The sequence below is a fragment of the Chrysemys picta genome, chromosome 9 (genome assembly GCF_011386835.1).
Source record: "Chrysemys picta bellii isolate R12L10 chromosome 9, ASM1138683v2, whole genome shotgun sequence".
Lineage (NCBI taxonomy): Eukaryota > Metazoa > Chordata > Testudines > Emydidae > Chrysemys > Chrysemys picta.
In genome coordinates this window covers 47,285,402-47,305,342 of record NC_088799.1, presented here as the reverse complement: position 1 = coordinate 47,305,342, position 19,941 = coordinate 47,285,402, and the positions used below count along the sequence as shown (strand labels likewise).

The window sequence follows — 19,941 nt, the reverse complement described above, 5'->3', positions numbered from 1 at the left end:
TTCCCCCTTAGACTTGCTTCCCAGGGGATTTTACCTACCAACTCCCTGAGTTTGCTAAAGTCTGCCTTCTTGAAATCCATAGTCTTTATTGTGCTGTTCTCCCTCCTACCAATTCCTTAGAATCATGAACTCTACCATTTCATGATTACTTTCACCCAAGTTGCCTTCCACTTTCAAATTCTCAACCAGATCTTCCCTATTTGTCAAAATCAAATCTAGAACAGCCTCCCCCCAGTAGCTTTCTCCACCTTCTGAAATAAAAAAATTGTCTCCAATATATTCCAAGAACTTGTTGGATAATCTGTGCCCTGCTGTGTTATTTGGCTCCTTTACTTCCCCCTCAGTTGCACGAGTGTCTCTCACGAGGGAGATAAAGACTCAAGCAGTCATGAACGTCAGTGGGTCACAATCTGACAGTGATCTAGGTATCACAAATGGTGACTGCAGCAGAATCAGGCCACTGCATTAATTTGGTTGGCAAAAATCAAGAAGTGGAATTTCACTAGCAGAGTCAGTGTCCCAGACACTCGAGTCATGTTTAGTCTAGAGCCCACTCAGTCTGAGACTTGCCAATTCCTTATCCCCCAATAGCCTCATATTCCCAGACTTCCTGCCATTCAGCTTCCACCAAGTTTACTGTGGTTAATGTTGCTCCATTAAGCAGCAGCAAGAAGAGTTCACTACAATGTGGCCCAGCCCCAGGAATGTGCCCAGCCTCCATCAATCCAGGGAAGGAAAAGTTGTCTCTGAGATAGGCACATGACAAACTAATTTTCTAGAAGTTTGAACTAACTTTGCCACTGCGTTTCCTAAGTCCCAGTTCTTATAGGTAACCTGTAATATTGTCTTAAAGCATGGCCTATACGTAGTATGCTTTTAATGCCTCAAACATTAAACACAATGCTGAGTGGGTACCTCTGGAATCATGCTGGCTGGTGCGACAGCCTGGAATGTCCAATGCTGCATGTCAGTTACTAAACAGCCCAGTTGGAGCATGGAACTGGGGGCTCAGGGCAGTGTCATTTTATTATGGAGTGAGACTTTGCTAAGCGTTTTTATCAGTATAAAAGAATAAAGAATTTAAAAACACTTTCCAAAACCCACATTCTATAATGAAAACACCATTCCCTTGAGCCCCTAAATCCATTGATAACTGAGACATGTTGGGCCATCACAGCAGAGGTGGGGTGATATTAGAGGCCCTGAAACTAGGAAAGGGGCATTTAAAGTTAGTTTGTATTCATTGTCCCTGTGCCACTTACTATTTGAGGCATCAAGGCACAACTCCTTGAAAATGGGCTCAGTTACCTTTCCATAGGGGAAACCTTTCTAGGGAAAAGCTGTACATACTGCAGGAGAGGATACTGCTCTACAGCTGCAGGATACCAGCACCGTTCCCCTAGGCTGCTGAAAGAGTTAGCCTAGGTCTGCAAGTATCTACTTACTTCAGTGTGAGCTTGATGTTGCAGGTGGAGCAGGAGAAGCAGTTCACACACCAAGCCTTGTTGAGAGCTGATACCACTGCGCAAAATAAGAGCAAACAACCAGATTATCTAGTCTCAGAGTCCGATCCCAATTCAGTGAACCCAGATGTAAAAAGAAAACACTGGAGCCTTGCAACTGCAGGACTGCAACAGCTGCATTGTCAGAATGGGAGAGCAACCCAAAACAAGGAGAGAACAAATCTTACCATCCCCCTCGATCACGTGGCTGCAGTTGTAGCAGACATCTCCGAAGAGCTACATGCAGAAGGAATAAAATGGGAACTTATTTTACTGACTATGAAGGAGTCTGCCCATGCTCCCCAAATTAGACAGCTGGTGCAAACATCCAACTTCTGATGGATGCAGCAGCACCCTAAAATTCATTTACGTCTCCTGAATAGCTTCTCATACACTTGCCCATTGGTCTATGGTCATTCAGAACTTGTATTCTCAAATCTTAGTTTTTTTTGTTGATGCCTCATATTCTTGGTACCATTATAACATGATCTCTGAGCCTTATATGCCTGGGAATTTGGGAGACAATGTCAATAGATCACAACACTGATCAAAGATAAATATCTCCTGATCATCGACCATAAACATTGAGGTAAAACCAAGAGCACTATTTTAAAAGCAGTTGATATTTAGCCTTTAACAACTCTACAAGGGAAATGTAATATTTTGTCTGATGGAAACTGGTGTAGAGTCATGGCTGCTCATTGTATCTTTATGATAATGTTATCTTTATATCAGCTTTCAGGACAGATCTTTTCTGTGCTTTAGCCAACTAGATGCTATGGCATTTATTTTAAACAATTATAAAAAGGGTGGCTTAACATGGGTTTTAGAATGTTTTCAATTCTTAACAAAAGGTTAGCCAAGCAGCCATCTGATTGGTTAACACTCATTTTATTTGGTATAATTACAGAAATTTTAATTTGTTTGCTATGTTGTTATAGTTGTGTTGCTCCCAGGATACAAGAGACAAGGTTTGTGAGGTAATACCTTGTATTGGACCAACGACTGTAGATGAAAGGGACAGCAATTTTTTCTTTCAACAGGGAAGATCCCTGTCCCCATTACATTTTCATTCTCTAATCGCCGTCACTTTCCCTAGAATTATACGTCAACACACATCTGCCACGGAAAACATTTTTCCTTTTTCAATTAGATTCCCCACCACCAGAGGCTATTGATATCTCTTAACAACTCACTCCAGATAACAATGCATTTCTGGTTATATGGTGCATGGGAAAAATGCTGTGCTTATTTCCCAAATTTCTATTGGGGGCATTCTTTCTCCTCAGCTCTTCAGTCGAGAGAGGTGCCTGCTGAATGGGTGCAGGACAGCAGTGCTTACCTGGTTGTAGTGAGTCTCGCAGTAAGCCAGTCCTTTTTTCTCGTAGTGGCGGTGCCCCAGAAATGGCTTCTCACATTTGGCACAAACAAAATGCTGCAAAAGTAAAGGGCATTCAGTGTTGGTGGAAGGGCCTCCAAAGCTAGAAGACATGCATGGTCGCTGCCCCCAAAATAAGCCAGTGGTTTGCACAAGAGTTTCAGATCTTTATACAAAGACAGACAAGAAAACCCTGCAAGAATCTTGTGGGATGGTGATGGTGGGACGCTATGACAATCTAAACGACAGTCACAGGAACAAAGTCACAGCAAGGTTAGAAGACAGTAGTAAACATACCTGCACTCTGGCTACACAACAGAGTCTACCACTACCATCATCTGTTGAGCTGCACTGTACAAAAAAATTGCTTCCAAGATTTGGAAGGTCAGATGTGTGACTCAAGAACCTCTTAATGCCAACTGGCAAAGGGATGCAGAGCGGTTACAGGAATCTCCTGATTTTGATATGTACATTCTGGTTCAAAGAATGTCTTGTGAGATCTCAAATGAAAGCTGGTGCCATGCTGGTTATCAATACTGTTGTGACATGTGTACAGATACTATGTAAGGAGTTATATAGTTATACACACACACACACACACATATATACATATACACACAAAATATGTTCTTAAAGTCTGTATGGGAGAGTTGGACAGCATCAAAGGTGAAAAACAAGTTTTCTGTCAGACAAAAGGTGTTTATTCATCTCTCTTTACATGTAAATTGAATATTGTCTCATTCACTACTGGTCACTTATTGCCAGTCAGAACTAAATGCAACGAAGGATTCTGCAGAATTCAGAGAAAAAGTCTACCAGGAAGAGAAAAGCAATAATGCTTAGGGGAGATGGGGGGGAGGGAACCCTATCTAGAGATATACCTCAAAGGTTTGCTCCACTATATTTGGGAGGCAAAGACAACATCCTGGCACCCTTCATTAAGGGAATAAAAGGACAGTGCTTCTGCTTCATGAAGAAGAGTCTTGGTTGAAAATGCTGAAGAGAATTTTGGGTGAGAGATGCTTCTTTAGACAAGACAGTAACTTGTTAGTTAAGATTAGTCTCTAGAAAGCATGTTATGATTTTGTTTTACACAAAACCATTTGTTTCCAATATTCTCTATTTCTTTGATAATATATTTATAGTGAAAACAAGAATATATTTTTCTAAGTGATGTGGTAGTAAGCAAAGTGCTGGCTCTGAGTTGAATCTTACATGCTGGTGTGTCTTGTTCCTTTGGGAAAGGCAGACCTGGTAATTTTGTGAGTGTCCCACAGATAAGGGATTGGATATTACAGGGATTCAGGAGTTGGTGTGTGCTTATGGCTACCTGTACAGTGAGAATGAGGACTGGAAGGTAGTGCTTGTGCTACCAGAGGCTGGTGGTTTCAGGGAGCTGATCCACCACAGGCAGATTCAAGCGTGCTTCACACTAAGGGCAGATGGTGGTGAGGTGTCTCACAACCCGGGTACCCCTGGGAAGTGTCACAACGATGTTACAGTTTGTTACTTAGAGCTGAAGGGAAGGACATAGAGAGGATGTACATAACTTCAGTGGTAAATACTATTTTGCAGACCCCAGAATCTTTGCAATGTAATGCAGAAATTTTAAAATAATTTTCCTGAGAGTAAATTAAACAATGGTATTGTTACTGTGCAAAAGATGAAGTGCACCATTCACAACTCTAGTGCATGTGACTTACCCAGGTAAAGCTCACCCCAGGTAAATACAGTCTGAATTCGGCCTAAACAGGAATGGTGGAAATTTCTAATGTTCACCATAACAGCCTCCAACTTGCATTAGACCTCTGGCAGTATGCATTCCACAGGCAGCTTCACACTGATCTCACCTCAACATGCCATTGCTTCCCCAGAGCATTGACCACTCGTCCTTCGATAGGCCTGCGACAGGCTCCACAGATTGGGATACCCATCTTGTCATGGCAGGGCAGGCAATAGAGTTCCCCTTTCAGCTCCCTGGCCTCAGCAGTCAGCTCCTTCCTGAAAACAACACAAACAAGTGTTCTTGAAGCAACAACACTGACCCAAGCCCCAGCCAACAGCTGTTTCACGATTAAACCTTACATGAGCTTCCCTCCAGATGTGAATATCTAAGATGAAGCTGTGGAAGAGTGAACTTCAAAGCCAACTTCCATGTTTTGGCCCCCATCTACACTATAAACACAGGAATCCTGAATTATGCTTGTGAAACATGACTGTGGTCAAACCACTTTATAACATGCTAGTTATCTAATAGGTCTTTCTGTCCACAAATGCAAGGCTAAATCATGCAGAGCAGTCTGGCCACAACCATGTTTAAACAAGGTTATTTTTGTAATGTAAACAGGACCTTTGAGAGTGGCTCATTTCCAGGAACTGCCCAGTAGACAATGGTGCCCAGTAAGCAATGCATGGAGGAAGGAAAACCCTATATAGCTGAACAGAAGAACTCCAATTCTTCTATCCTTTTGATTCCAATTTTTTTGATCTTTCACATACAGAACTTCTTGTCTGCCGGACAACTTAAAGGCTGCAAAGTGTAGCTGACGATTACAGAGTCCAGAAAGAGACTGAACTGTTGTCCATACAGTATATTTCCCTGGTTTATTGATGGAAGTTGGGAGAGGAGAACATACCCGCAGTGGGTGCAGTTGAAGTGATCTGGATGATAGGAGTCATTCCTGAACATCAGAGGCTGCTCATCGATTATCAGGTGGCACTTCTGACAGATATACTTGCCTAGCCCCTTGGCTTTCTCCCGATTATGGCAAGGCCTGCACAGGTGCCTGGGTGTGAATTGGAAAGAAAGGGTAGCATTAGTACTGTAGAGTCTTTCTAGAAGAGAGTCGTGCTCTGCACATTTTTGGTTAGGGTTACAGGTTTCTGTAACCTTCTTCCAGAGACAGCAGCCACTGTTCTAACCCCACTGCTCTAGAGGATGGGAATTAAACATCATCTAATGGTGCTAGTGTTAACCAAATCCTGAAGTAGCCTTGTAACTCCATCTGCCCCATTCAGATACAGTTAGGTATTTCCTAGGCCTCCTTATGTGGCATTTCTTCTCTTCACTACAGGTATCAAGTACAGTAAAAACAGTAGACAGTTTAGCAGTCTCTAATTGCAAGTGTGTGCTCAGCTTACAAACACAATGGAGACTGCACGTGGGCCCGAATCACTATGCATGAAGCGGCTGCTTTTGTATGTAGCAATAAAGACACTCATAGATGTGCATATCAGAGTAGCTAATAAGTGTCTTAACACAGTGGAGAGCTTGTGTGCACATATGCATGTAAGTATATTCCTACAAATCTATAAATGTGTTTGTGTTTACATAAATCTATGCACACAATCCTCTGACTGCTCTGTTGAAAGGAGTTCACTCTCAGTGCTTCTCTTGAAGGTACATTGCTAAAGTGCCTCCACCATGGTTGGATCCATTAGTCCTCACTAACCAGGACAAACCAGAAAGTCTTTGAATCATAGCCCTTCTACCCAAAAGCTCCCTATTAAGTTTAAGACAAACAAGGGAGTCTGCAGCTCTGTGCTGCAAACACTTAATATTTTTCAAACTGCAACAGAAGCACAAGTCCTGGTCGGGCATGAGACTGACATTGCTGGGAGTGAAGTCTGTGACAAAAGGGATAAAAGATAAACAGCTGTAAAGGTCAGTGCTCCTGTTTACACAGAGACCAATCAAAAAACAAGGAGCTGAATCAGCCAGTTTGATGCTCAGTATTTAAAAGCTCTCATGAGGTGGTCTTTAGTTTAGTTCACCCATCAGCTGTCTTCCCAGCATTAGTGTTGTTTGCTGGGTGCGGAGGTTTGGCTAAATTGAACACATATCAGGCAAATGGGGGAAATAATCTATGCCTGTTTTTTCACCATTGTCCAACCTGACAAAAGCATGCTTAGTTCCCCCTCACTACAGTCACACGTACATCCCTGGTTAAGATTTAAAGGTATTCTCCCAAAGAGCCCATCAACTACAGGTAAAAACGGTAAAGGAAAGGTGGTGTCATAGCTAATGCAACAAACTGACTAGGAGTCAGAAGATCTCGCTTCTATTCCAGGCTCTCTCTTGGATTTCATGTGGGACTTTGGGCAAGCCACTTAACCACAGGTTTCCCCATCTGTAAAATGGGGCTAAGAATAATTCTACGTGACACAGGGGTGTTGTGTGGCCTCAAACATTTATGATCCTCAGATGGAAAGCACCTACATAAGCTGAAAGTATGATTATTATTTTCTCACTTTTTAAGTCCTCCTTGTGTAATAGTCTCTTTGCAGGGCTGGAACCACTGTCCTCCCAGATGGAGCCACAGTCCCCACAAAAAGCAGACAGCGCCCCATTATAAGAGATCATGCAGCTGTGCTCATCCCTGGATAAAGGCATCAATTTTATTCAGCACTGTCAAATGGGGACTAATTATACAGGGCAGGACACTGGGACCCTGCAGCAAGTGTCCTGAAAAAGACCCCTCTCATTCAGCTGAATAAGGGGCCTTCAACCCTTTGCACTGATAAACCATTATCAACCCCTCCCCATTCACAAACCCTCTCTGCTGTCCCATAGACCCTCCTCTATTGCAAGCAAAGTGAAGTCTTGGAATCGCAGAGCTGTTGCCATAGCAGCCGCCCCTCTCACCCCCACTCCCACCATTATGGAATTATCCCATTCTCAAGTGTCCTGTTGTGTCTATTAATACCAGACTCCCCCCCTGCACAATACCCTTTTCCACCCCTCTAAAATAATCACAGAACTCCAAAGAGTCAGTGTAAAAGACTAGGGGGGTTCAGAGAGACTTTAATAAGCAGGACAAACACTGAAATATTCAAAAATATAACAGCAGCAGCAGTGGTTTGCCCCTTCCAAGGCTTCAGCTGGAATGAAAACTGCCTTTCATTGCAAGTGTGCCATCTCCTCTCCTCTGTTGTGTGAGCTGATAATGCACTATCAGAGCTAGCAGGACTCTATATAGAGGGGCTCTCTCTTCCACCCTCACTAAGTCTGAAACGATCTGCTCCTTCTGAATCATCAGATGGCTTTCAGCTTTGACGCTTCCCCTTGATTCACTGGCGTCAGAAGGAGCTCCCAGAGATTTACTCTAGAAGGACTTTACCCTTCACCAGTAGGACTGCGCCGTCAAGAGGTAAGAGAACTGGCTTTGGCTAGTAGAATAATGGAGGCACTTTCCTGGTGGCTTTATGCTGTTGTAGTCGAGTCAGTGAGGGTGGTGGGAGATGTACAGAGTGGCTAATACACATAGTGTATGAGTTGTTAAACAAATAGAGTCCACAAAGAATTTCATTATAATCACTCTTGTCCTCTAAATTAGAATAGCTTTCCAAATGTCTCCATTTTCAACCATTAGTACAGACAGGCATACACCACAAACATCACCCCATTACAGTATTAATTTCCCATGGGCAACCGAGTATACTCAGCCAGAGGGGAGTCAGCTCTGGAGGGAGTTTCATCCAGTGTTAAACAATTTTCTGGGAAAGATGCAAGATCTTCCTGCTTGACAAAGCATTTCCACCATCATCAGCCCTGATCATTTAAAACAAAACAGATCATTCCCCAGGCAGAACCACCTTTAATCAAAAGAATGAGAGAAGAGCAGAAAACTGTGAAGTCCACCTGAGAACTCATCATGCGCTTCTAGCTGGGAAGCACTTAGATTGTAGCAAAAACCAAGCTAGCTTGATTTCTTATTTAGGATCAACTAGAAAGTTTTGCTTATTCTTCATCAAGCCTTTTATTAACAAATAGGTAGAGCACCCGTTGGAACAGTAATATCGTAGTATAAACTATCCAAGAGAGTATCAATGTAGTGTGGCTGTGAGAGAGGGGGAAGGCCATAAAATATGGCTATATGCACACATTCTAAATGACTAACTACATCCCTGCTTACAAATCAGCTATGGGAGGCTTGGAATAATGGCTAACCCCAGAATAGAGCTCTATTCAGCAATCTGTAAATCACTAAATTCTCACACTACCCCAGCAGCGCAAGTCAAGTGGAATTCTGGGCTTGGGAACCAGACAACTAAAGAATTATTCTGTCTACAGATTCAGAACCTCTTGCATTGTAGAACAAGTCCCGGAAACTAGATAATTTTAAAAAGGAGATATGATTTCTAATTAGCTTCAAACAAAAGCATTTGTACATGCTACAATGACAAGTTTATTAGAGATTCAGAGTTATTCTACAGTGTACCACAATAAAGCAAAAATAAACTAAAAACCTAATACAAAAATGTGCACGTTTATTTTGAATCAGATTTTTAAAAAAAAATTATAATAATTTGCTAAACCTTCTTCATATGTTATTACTAGAGACACAGAGTAAAGCCATCACTGGTTTTCCACAGCTCTAGTGTTATTGTGCTATGAACACTTAAAGCCGCAAATTTTTTAAATTAGCATTTCAATTCTGAAAGCCAGTGCAGCAATTAATTCTAGTGATACATAAACTTCTCCTGAGCTATTCAAATGCCAAGGACACCTTCATTTTCATGTCAACAATCAACACTAATGGCTTCAAAAATTAAAGTACGTTAAAACAGCACGAGTTAAAACTCTCGGAGGATCATTTGAGTTTAGAACCTAACTGAAAGGGTTTTGTAATGTAGCAAATTGCTGGCACTACTATGATGGGTCCCATGCTTTCTCTTCTTGTGGGGGTGTTCAGGGCCCCATTTCTCGCCCCTCATCTGGGGTATTAACTGTCCCACTAGTATCCCAGAGAAGGGGAGTGGAGAGGGAGGGACCCAGGCCCGCCCTCTACTCTGGGTCCCAGCAGAGGGGCCCTAGGGATAGCGGCAAACCACTTGAACTAGCGATTCCTTCCCCTGGGCTACTTCTCTCTCTGGCCCTTCATCTTGTGGGGCTTCCTACCCTCTCTGCTTGGGCAAGGTTTCTCCCAACCCTTTGTGTCTGTGGAGTCCCTCTGCTCTGTACAAGCCAGGTTTCCCTTTACCTAGGGTCTTGGTCTTCTGGCCCGCCACAGCACTTTTCCAAACTCTCCTCTGCTTCCCTCAAAACTGCTCTCCTTCAAACTACTCTCTGCTCCAATGCCAAACCACTCTGCTTCAACTCCTCCAACCCTGATTGAAGCAGGGTGTTTTTTTTTTTTAACCAGGTGACTGGCTTCAGGTGCTCTAATTGGCTTAATTGGCTTCAGATGCTCTAATTAAACTGTAGCAGCCTCTCTTCCCTCTACAAGGAATAAGGCTCTCATCATCCTGGGGCTTACATATCTCCCCTCTATCACTCTCCTGTTGCCCTCTGGCCATGCTGTATCACAGTAAAAAGAGCCATTTATTTTCTTCACACCTTCTGACAAATAAAAAAAAAAAGAAAGGCCCTCACACGGTAACATATGTAACAGCAGCTTCCTCCCATAACGATACTGACTTTTGACAGATAAGAACATATGTGCGCTAGATCCATCAACATTTAATCAACTCCTGCAGCCCTAATCCCCAAGATGTTTCTCCTCCCTGTGACTACCCTACTAGACTTCTTGATATTCCCCACTCAACCCCCTGCAGTCCTGTGGTGAAATCCTGGCACCACTGAAGTCAAAAGAAGTTTTGCCATTGACTTCAACAGAGCCAGGATTTCATCATTGGTGTCTTTGCTATTCTGTGTCAGATACTGACAGAAAACTGAGCTCAAACCCCAAAGATCATAGCTCAATGCACCACAGGAAGTCAGTTCTAACAGAGTCTGATCACTACAGAGAATTTTAAGAACATGATAAAATGCATGTCACTCTGAGGCCCTTAATGTTGGGGCTGCAGATGGAGAGCAAACTGTTGCCCGGAGGAAGATTCCACCAAAGAGCTGGCCTACAGCAAATGAAATCTCTGTCTGGACTGTAGGAGACCGGATGCCAGCCTTTTAGACTCACATCCACCTGGTGTTTCATTTTTAACAGGGTGTTATAACTGAATATAAAACTAATGGCTAACCACAGTGTAATCTAAGTCTTGCTATGCAGGATCATGCCTCCTTACACATTTCTTTGTGGATGGGATTAGTTAAATAAATGGAGTGGCAGCACAAAGAGTGTAAATTCAAAGAGTCACACAACGAGTATTAATGTGGATGTGCCCTGTCTTTAATAGCCATTAAAAGGGTAAGGTTTCATCCTCCTTTGGTGTAAAATAGAAAAAATAAGAAAAATTCCTTCCGATAAGGATAACAAGTCTCTAAGCTTCCAATACCACTTTCATTTAGGGACTAAACTCACAAGGTTTTTTCCAAAGACACTAGGACCCAGAGTTTCAAAGAGACAAGTAACACCAGCAAAGATGTGCACACTCCACAAACACTGTCTTTGCATGTGCACACCCGGGAAGCATGTACACAAAGAGGCAAGTCTCATAAGGACATAAGAACAGCCACACTGGGTCAGACCAAAGGTCCATCTAGCCCAGTATCCTGTCTTCTGACAGTGGCCAATGCCAGGTGCCCCAGAGGGAATGAACAGAACAGGTAATCATCAAGTGATCCATCCCCTGTCACTCATTCCCAGCTTCTGGCAAACAGAGGCTAGGACACCATCCCTGCCCACCCTGGCTAATAGCCATTGATGGACCTATCCTCCATAAACTTATCTAGTTCTTTTTTGAACTCTGTTATAGTCTTGGCCTTCATAACATCCTCTGGCAAAGAGTTCCACAGGCTGACTGTGTGTTGTGTGAAAAAATACTTCCTTTTATTTGTTTTAAACCTGCTGCCTATTAATTTCATTTGGTGACCCCTAGTTCTTGTGTTATGAGAAGGAATAAATAATGCTTCCTTATTTATTTTCTCCACACCAGTCATGATTTTATAGACCTCAATCATATCTCCCCTTAGTCGTCTCTTTTCCAAGCTGAAAAGTCCAAGTCTTATTAATCTCTCCTCATACGAAAGCCATTCCATACCCCTGATAATTTTTGTTGCCCTTTTCTGAACCTTTTCCAATTCCAATATATCTTCTTTGAGATGGGGTGACCACATCTGCATGCAGTATTCAAGATGTGGGCGTACCATGGATTTATATAGAGACAATAGGATATATTATTATCTATCCCTTTCTTAATGATGACCAACATTCTGTTCGCTTTTTTGACTGCTGCTGCACATTGAGTGGATGTTTTCAGAGAACTATCCACAATGACTCCAAGATCTCTTTCTTGAGTTGTAACACCTAATATAGTTGGGATTATGTTTTCCAATGTGCATTACTTTGCATTTATCAACAAGTCTCCATTTTGCACATGTAAATGTGGGGCAAATATGCATGCCCACTGTTACAGAATGTGCTGTGCTTTGAAAAACGGGGCCCATGAAACAGTATTCCGCTCAAGCACTGATGCAGGCTGCCCTCATACTCTCATTTTTATTCTTTCAGTAATAAACAGGAATAAGCACACAGCTGGTTGGCGCACAAAGGATCCTGCAGTCCTAAATCTCCAAACTTCACAGCTCAGCTGCACAGCATTTCAACACAGAGAAAGAGGGACCCACTGTGGCCAGATGGTAGAATTTCTATTTCTTAATTCTATCCGTTCTCACTTTTGTTGATCTTCATCCTTCTTGTCTGTCAACCAACTTGGCAGTGGAAGAAATCTGGTTCACAGTATGCCCACTTCTATCCACCTATTTGAAAGACAGGTGTTTTCTTGGGATTCTGTTTCCAGTGAATGTGTTACTGGACTATTCTTCAGCAGAAATTTCACCTCTTAAATGTTTCTGAGCAATAATCATAGCTCTGAGGGAAGGTGAGGCATTACCTTCTGCTTTCAGGATGCAGCAAGGTTTTTGCCAGAGGCATCTTCAATAACATCAGCAACCACCTCAATGGTTTGTTAACTAGGGTAAGGGGGAACTGGCTGATCAGAAAGGAGGAAGCATCTATTTACATATCTTAATTAACAGCAATGATGTGAAAGTAAAGAGTGGCCGCTTTGCACAGACAGGGTTGCCTGGACAAAAGCCAGACTCCTACACCAAACAGACATTCTCCTTGACTTGTGCGATCATTACTGAAGGAAAACACTCTTCTTTTCCAGATATTTTTCAGACGCAATTCCACTTCCCACTGCCTCTGTAGTCTCCAATACATCCCAGACCACTCCTGCTCCCCTTGTGGGCTTCCTTCCCTGCCTAATATTTCCTCCATCTATCCCAGCACCCTATCCCTCAGACTTCTTCAGCTTCCTTTACTGCTTCCCCTTATACAAATATACTATAGCATCCTGTACTACTGGTCAAATACCACAGCAGTATCCGTGCCATGGCGTTAAACACTCCCTTTGCTAATTCAGAATCTGGACCAGTATGACAGAATATTAGAGCCTTTTATTTTTAAATAAACAGAGGAAAACCAGATACTTGATCCCCATTTTAAGCAAACAAGTAGGAATAATTAAGTTTTGCATAAATCCTCAACTAGCTAAGTACAAGAGTTTAATGTGGTTTTGGTAAAAATGTTGCAGGTGCTAATAGGTTCCCCTATCAAAGAAAAACCTACAGGGTGCCATGATCCCTGGGAATGTTGTGGAGGAAGAAAATTCCCAAAAGTTTTCTCTCAGTTTCCAACAGATCATTCGATTGCGCATGTGGGTTAGCATGCAGGTGGTTTGAACACAGATTTTTGCGATCTGCCAGAGCCCAAGGCTGTCTACACAGAGCCCCTGTACCTCCATGATGCCCCTTAGTCTCAAGTGAATCTCCCCCATACCCCGGTTAATACAGCAGCAGGTGAGTCATACTGACATTCACTTTGTCCCTTTGCTGGCTGTTGCCTGTATATCCCAAAATACACCTCTACCCCGATATAATGCGACCCGATATAACACGAATTTGAATATAACGCAGTAAAGCAGTGCTCCGGGGTGGGGGGGGGGGGTGCGCACTCCGTCGGATCAAAGCAAGTTCGGTATAACGCGGTTTCACCCATAACGCGGTAAGCTTTTTTTGGCTTCCGAGGACAGCGTTATATTGGCGTAGAGGTGTACATTAGCCTACATTTTCAAGAGTAATTAGTGATCTTGTGAGCCCAAGTTGACACCTCAAAGGATTTTCCATGTAGTGGATCATGGCATCAACCCCTGCAGGTTTTCCTTTGATAGGGGAATGCTTCCACTGTCTTCGCTGTGTCCCAGTGAAGCACTGTCAGTGGGCCCCATGGACAAGGGGATGGTGCTGCAGACACATCTGACCCACTCTCCCCTCCCCACATCCCTCAGGGACAATGGGAGATGTACAACAGACAACTCCATGCACAGATGTAGTTGAGGAAGGGATCCAGCTCACAGTTTTGTCATATTTTCATTTTATAGACTAGGGAGCAGATGAGGGGAATAATACAAAAGACTCAAAGCCAGAGTAAGAGTTACAGATTCTAATTCAAGATCTGTTGCATATCATAGAAAAGCTCTGGGTAAGTGTCCATGAAAGTCTGGTCATTTTGCACTGCTGCTGTGGGCAGCAGTGGGAGTGACAAAAATAAGATCAATTTCACTATGTTGCTGGTTGAGAAAGCTACAGGGTCAGTTGCAGCAGATATAGTTACTGGAGCTTTCAAGGAAGAGGAACATGCAGCGACTGAAAAAGGACCAGAGTAGCAGAGAAATTCCCCTGGTAATAGCCAGGCAGCCGGGGAAGTCCAGTGCTCTTTCCCAAAGCAAGTCAATAGTGTTTCACTTTCTGAATCAATTGAGGCAGAAGCCACTGCACTGTTTGGAAGAACTTTCTTCTGAATCCCAGCCCAGTAACAAAACCAACTCGGGGGATTTTCTGGTTAAAAAATAAATAAATAAATAAATAAAAATTAATTCCTGGCACTTGTTCCCAGGAACCATGCACCTAGAGACATTTCTACCAGAGATGGATATATGAACTCTCCCCTCCCGATTCTCTCCAGCAATAAGCCAGATACTCTCAAAGGTGTTTAAAAAAAAAAAAAACCACAGAGGATACCTATGTCTCCAGTGAAGTTTCTGTATAAGGAGCTGTGACTGTAGTCCCAGGGTGCCAGGCTGAGATTGCTCAATTAGGGCAAACTGTAAAGAAGGGCAGACAATCTCCAAAACTGGTGGTTATTCCAATACTTAGATCCACCAAGCCAGAAACAAAACAGCTTCTATAATACCTTATTGGTTACTCAGAAGCCAAAAACACAGTTCCCTTAAAGCAACCAGCCTTAGGCTTTCTCCCAGACAGCCAAGTCAAATATGATGAGGATTACTAAAAATCTTGTTCATCATATAAAAAGGATCGGACACATTAACTCCCAGGTTAATGAATATTTCAGATCTTACCCAAATACACACTTACGGCCAATTATTATTATCTAAACTAAGATTTATTAAAAAAAGAAGAGAGCGCATATTGGTTAAAAGATCATTATACATACAGGTATGAAGAGAGTTCATAGGTCAGTTTTATAGTACAGATGGTGAGCTTAGAGTTGCAAAGCGTCCTTTCCAGAATCACTTCATTAGGTTATAGTCCAATGTCCATATACAATATCAGAGCTATCCAGAATGGCACTGGAGATCACAGTCTTGCGACTACAAAGCTTAAGCAGATCTGAGATCCCAAGAGTTTTTAATAGAGATTTCCTCTTGACAGCACACAGTCCTTGGACGAACAATAGGCTTTTGAAATAACCTTCTATTTCCTAAGCATTACTAGTAATTAATTAGTACAAGTTATTTATCTATTAAGCAGTTCGTAGACAATTTACTACAAACTTCAAAGAGAAGTATAGACAATGAAATTACTACACCCAAGTTTCATTTAAACGTTAATATTCCTTTTTGATCTCTGAATCAATAGACAGGATTCATCTATGTACATGGTTAACATCATATTTACTCGTTCATTAGCCTGTTCGTTTATAAACTGACCCCCCCAAAGATGGATAGGTAAAAATAGCAAAAACTGTCACCCTTTCATAAGCCGACCCTATATTTCAGGGGTTGGCAAACTCTGGCTCCTGGCCCGTTAGGGTAACCCGCTAGTGGGCCTGGATGTTTGGTCTACCTGGAGCATTCACAGGCACGGACCCCCTCAGCTCCCAGTGGCTGCAGTTTGCCATTCCCAGCCAATGGGAGCTGCGGGAAGTGGCGCCACTTCCCACAGCTCCCATTGGCTGGGAACGGCAAACCGCAGCCACAGGGAGCTGAGGGGCTCCATGCCTGCAGATGCTCCAGGTAAACAAAACGACAATGTATTAGATATTCAATTCAATGATTCCATAGAGTTTAAAATCATCAAATTTTGGTGTAGACCCATTTATAAGCTGACCCCCGCTCTTTGATGTGTCACTTTTTTACCAAAAATATTCAGCTTATGAACGAGTATATACGGTAAACACATACAATTAGTACTACCTCTAATTCTCTAACAATACAGGTTTGCATGTCAAAACTCTAGTCTATTTAACAGGGCTATGTTAGCTATTGCTAAGGAACAGCCCTAATTACCATTTATATACTTCTCTAATATGTCTTTAAAGGTTCAATTTGGCTAATTTATTCTGCAAGTTGCTTAACCTTTTCTGGCCCTGTGTCACAGGAGCTCTTTAAATCCTAGGAGAAGTAGTACCAATATTTTGGCACCATGCCAAAATCAGTCGCTCTCTGACTGTATAGTGCCTATTTCCACTTTTCTGTTAACCTGGTACATGGGTGTTTAGCACCTTTATCGCTTACTAAGTCGCAGAACATCTTGGAGATAAATGTACAGCCAGCTGATTGCATTACAATATTTTCTTCAACTGACAGGAAAGGTCTGGAAAACCCAATTGAGAGGGAGGGGTTTAATAATTCTGAAGTAGGTCAGACTCTGAGTTTATAAAAATTGGGCAGTGTCCTTTTAATTACTTCTCTCAGCAAGCAGGAGACATGTTGTCTGATTTCCATGCTGTCTCACCATTACCAAGGTTCTTTGTAAGATCTGTTTTCTTGATTTTTTTCAGGTCCCTGGTTGTTGCCCCAGAGCTGAAGTGAAGAATGAATGATCCAGCAGATCCCTCAAGCCTATTCCTCAACTCCTCCCTGGAAACTTCAGAACAATGTGGCAAAGAGACCCATATAGAGAACATCCTTTTTGCCACTTTTTATCTCCTGGATTTCATCCTGGCTTTTGTTGGCAATACCCTGGCTCTTTGGCTCTTCATCCGGGACCAAAAGTCAGGCACTCCAGCCAATATTTTCCTGATGCATCTTGCTGTGGCCGACCTGTTTTTTGTGCTGGTTCTACCCACCCGGCTGGTATATCACTTTTCTGGCAATCACTGGCCATTTGGCGAGATCCCATGCAGACTCATTGGCTTCCTTTTTTATCTCAACATGTATGCCAGTATCTACTTCCTCATGTGCATTAGCGTTGACCGCTTCCTAGCCATCGTGCACCCTGTGAAGTCCATTAAACTCCGCAGGTCACTCTATGCCCACTCGGCATGTGCCTTTCTTTGGGTTATAGTTGCTGTCGCAATGGCACCTCTGTTGGTCAGTGTGCAGACAGCTGAGATGAACAACACAACTGTCTGCCTACAGCTCTACAGAGAGAAGGCATCACGCCATGCTCTCGTGTCCTTGGCAGTGGCATTCACCTTTCCATTTATTACTACAGTGACCTGCTACTTATTGATTATCCGTAGCCTGAGGAGTGGGAACAGAGTTGAAAAGCACCTGAAGGAAAAAGCCATCAAGATGATCATAGTTGTCCTAATGATCTTTCTGGTCTGCTTCGTACCCTATCACATCAATCGCTACATTTACATTCTCCATTATGACGGCACCAAGACTTCCTGTGAAACCCAGCGAGTCCTGGCACTCAGTAACCGCATCACTTCCTGCCTCACCAGCCTGAATGGCGCCCTTGACCCAGTGATGTATTTCTTTGTTGCTGAGAAGTTCCGTGAGGCCTTGTGCAGCTTGTTTTGTGGCAAAAGAGCTGCAATGATGCCTCCAAGTTATGAGGGGAAGACAAATGAGAGCTCACTAAGTGCTAAATCTGAACTATGAGCAAGTGATCATATTTGTTGTCACTTCCGGGCACAACACAGACAGAGAGAGTAAAGGCAAGTGACTCCAAGGACAAAAATGTTATCCCCAGAGTCAGTATCATTCTTGCAATATCAAGGAGGAGAGTTCAGTTATTCTATGCAGCTACAACCAGCAAGGGCTCATCTCTGCCAGAAGACAGATTGTAATCTCTATAAATCGCAAGACATCTAACCATGAATGCAACAGCAGCAGCATCTTTTGCCCAATCCTGAAGCTGAGGCCTGAATATTTAGGGATGGAGGAAGGAAACAAGAATGTAATCAATCCATGATTTCTCCATCTAAGAGTTTTATACTCAAGTCTCATTCAAGCAAATGTTGGCCACCCTGAGAAACAGAACAACTGGAATTCAAGGACTAAGATTCAGTGGGTGATTGCCCCCTGCCCAACAAGCACACCCTCCCCTGAAATCCTATGTTGTGCCAGCCAGAGAGATTCAGTCCTGGGTTATCAGAAGAGAATAGTAGTGTCTCTAGATCTATTGTGAATATTTGTAGAGAGTTGGGGGGATATGGTATGCCTATTGAACAGGGGAAAGGGGAAACCTGTGGCTGGAATAAATGGGAGACATCCTGATTCCCCAGGGATGTCAAGCTATTGTCGCCACAGGCCTCTGGTCTATGCTGAGGATTTGGGCATGAGCAGTAAACATCATGCTAATATTTCAACCTGTCCTTGGGTTTGTGGTTTAAGGCCCCAGGAGCTGTCTTCAGTTATAAGGCAGCATCTTCTGAATGAGCCTTGGGGTGTAGTCCTGTTTGAATTATCAATCACCTTAATAATCTCAGGCTAAAATAAAAGGGAATGGAAAGAAGTCTCATGAAAAAAATCAGTAAAGGGAATATCTTCCATTGGTTTATAAATGCTGAACCTAAAACTCTGAATCCCTGTAAAAAAATTAGCCAAGAAGATGAAAAGTAGATGTGCTGAAAGTGTGAAACGCAGGCTGCTTGGGGAAAGCCTTAAAGCTCTTTAGAGTGTTTTATTTGGTCTGAAAAACATTTCATTTGCTACATATGATCACTAACCTAGTTTAGCTTAACTACCCTCACTAATAAATGTTGCACCAATGGAACACATCTGGGTATTAAAACAAGCAGGGGAGATAGGAGAAATCCCATGGTATAAAAGGAGAAGAGCAGAAGAAACCATTATGTCCACTAGGAACCTTGCTAAGCCAATCATATTTGCCTCTCAAATGCTTAGGTACGGCAGTGATGAGCATGATAGAAAGCCATATGATAGCTCAATCTTATTTACATATTCTACCCATGACATAGGGAAAGAGCTCTCATGTCTCCAAGAGTATGAAATCAAACAGCTTTTTATCTTGGTTAAGTTTCTGGAATCCTGACTGCTTTCCCAGCTGGTACCCAGCACTGCTCAAAGGCACTAGCCAATCAGAGACACAAGCCAAGAAGCCAAAAGGAAAATCCATTAACTGTAATTCTGGAAGCCTAGAGACTGGTGTTATATGGAGGATTACTTGAACGGGAAGTAATTATGGAAGGTTCCCTGGTGGACAGGGTGAAGCAAATAATCCTCTTTCCTTTTCCCACGTTGATCATGTCAGTGGGTAGAAACATCAACTCAATGACTTTCCCAACCCCTGCTGGACAGAGGTATAACAGTCTGAAGTTAATCCACTGTGCTTCAGAATTCAAAGCTATCTGCCAAACTGTCTGTCTCTCTTCTTACCGGGATGTGATTTTGTACTGTCTTGTTTGTATTATTTTTGCCATTAATTTTTTTAAAACAAAAAACTTTTTGGACTTGTTCATACTTATTATACACATGTAAAATAAATAGTTTAAAAGGATCAGTGAGAAGATGGTCTTTATATTAACAGAGGCTCCCCCTCAGTCTCTTATTATGCCCAGGGTTCCCACTCAATCAGCAGAGACATGCCCCTTTATCTCTCACATGCAGACCAGCATCATGCCTGGAATCCTTTCCCTCTCCAGCCTTCTGCCCATTCAC

General features: G+C 42.7%; 2 protein-coding genes across 19 annotated transcripts in view; one reads left to right on the top strand and one right to left on the bottom strand.

The window, feature by feature from the left end:
• The window catches only part of LIMS2 (LIM zinc finger domain containing 2), a 56,909-nt gene that overhangs the window by 6,944 nt on the left and 30,024 nt on the right, over nucleotides 1–19,941 (bottom strand). For 14 of the 16 annotated variants that reach the window (XM_005286409.5, XM_065556109.1, XM_042853508.2 and 11 more), the window contains 5 exons: nucleotides 5,517–5,666; nucleotides 4,731–4,881; nucleotides 2,845–2,937; nucleotides 1,691–1,739; nucleotides 1,446–1,521 (listed from right to left, as the gene is read on the bottom strand). In XM_005286409.5, the coding sequence (XP_005286466.1) occupies nucleotides 1,446–1,521; nucleotides 1,691–1,739; nucleotides 2,845–2,937; nucleotides 4,731–4,881; nucleotides 5,517–5,666 (519 nt within the window). Of the gene's footprint in view, nucleotides 1–1,445; nucleotides 1,522–1,690; nucleotides 1,740–2,844; nucleotides 2,938–4,730; nucleotides 4,882–5,516; nucleotides 5,667–9,863; nucleotides 9,992–19,941 lie in introns of those variants that run through there. The other 2 variants (XM_065556111.1, XM_065556107.1) reach the window with 2 other exon arrangements.
• On the top strand, nucleotides 7,885–19,780 carry GPR17 (G protein-coupled receptor 17). Of its 3 annotated transcripts, none has more exons than XM_005286406.3 (2): nucleotides 7,885–8,030; nucleotides 16,869–19,780. In XM_005286406.3, exon 2 carries the CDS (start codon nucleotides 16,903–16,905, stop codon nucleotides 17,917–17,919), a length of 1,017 nt encoding a protein of 338 aa, XP_005286463.1. In that variant the 5' UTR covers nucleotides 7,885–8,030; nucleotides 16,869–16,902; the 3' UTR covers nucleotides 17,920–19,780. The 3 variants fall into 3 exon arrangements, 2 of the variants coding, with proteins under 2 accessions (XP_005286463.1, XP_023959031.1); XR_010590137.1 differs by lacking the exon at nucleotides 16,869–19,780 and adding an exon at nucleotides 12,291–12,420 and having other exon boundaries at nucleotides 7,900–8,030; XM_024103263.3 differs by lacking the exon at nucleotides 7,885–8,030 and adding an exon at nucleotides 12,289–12,418.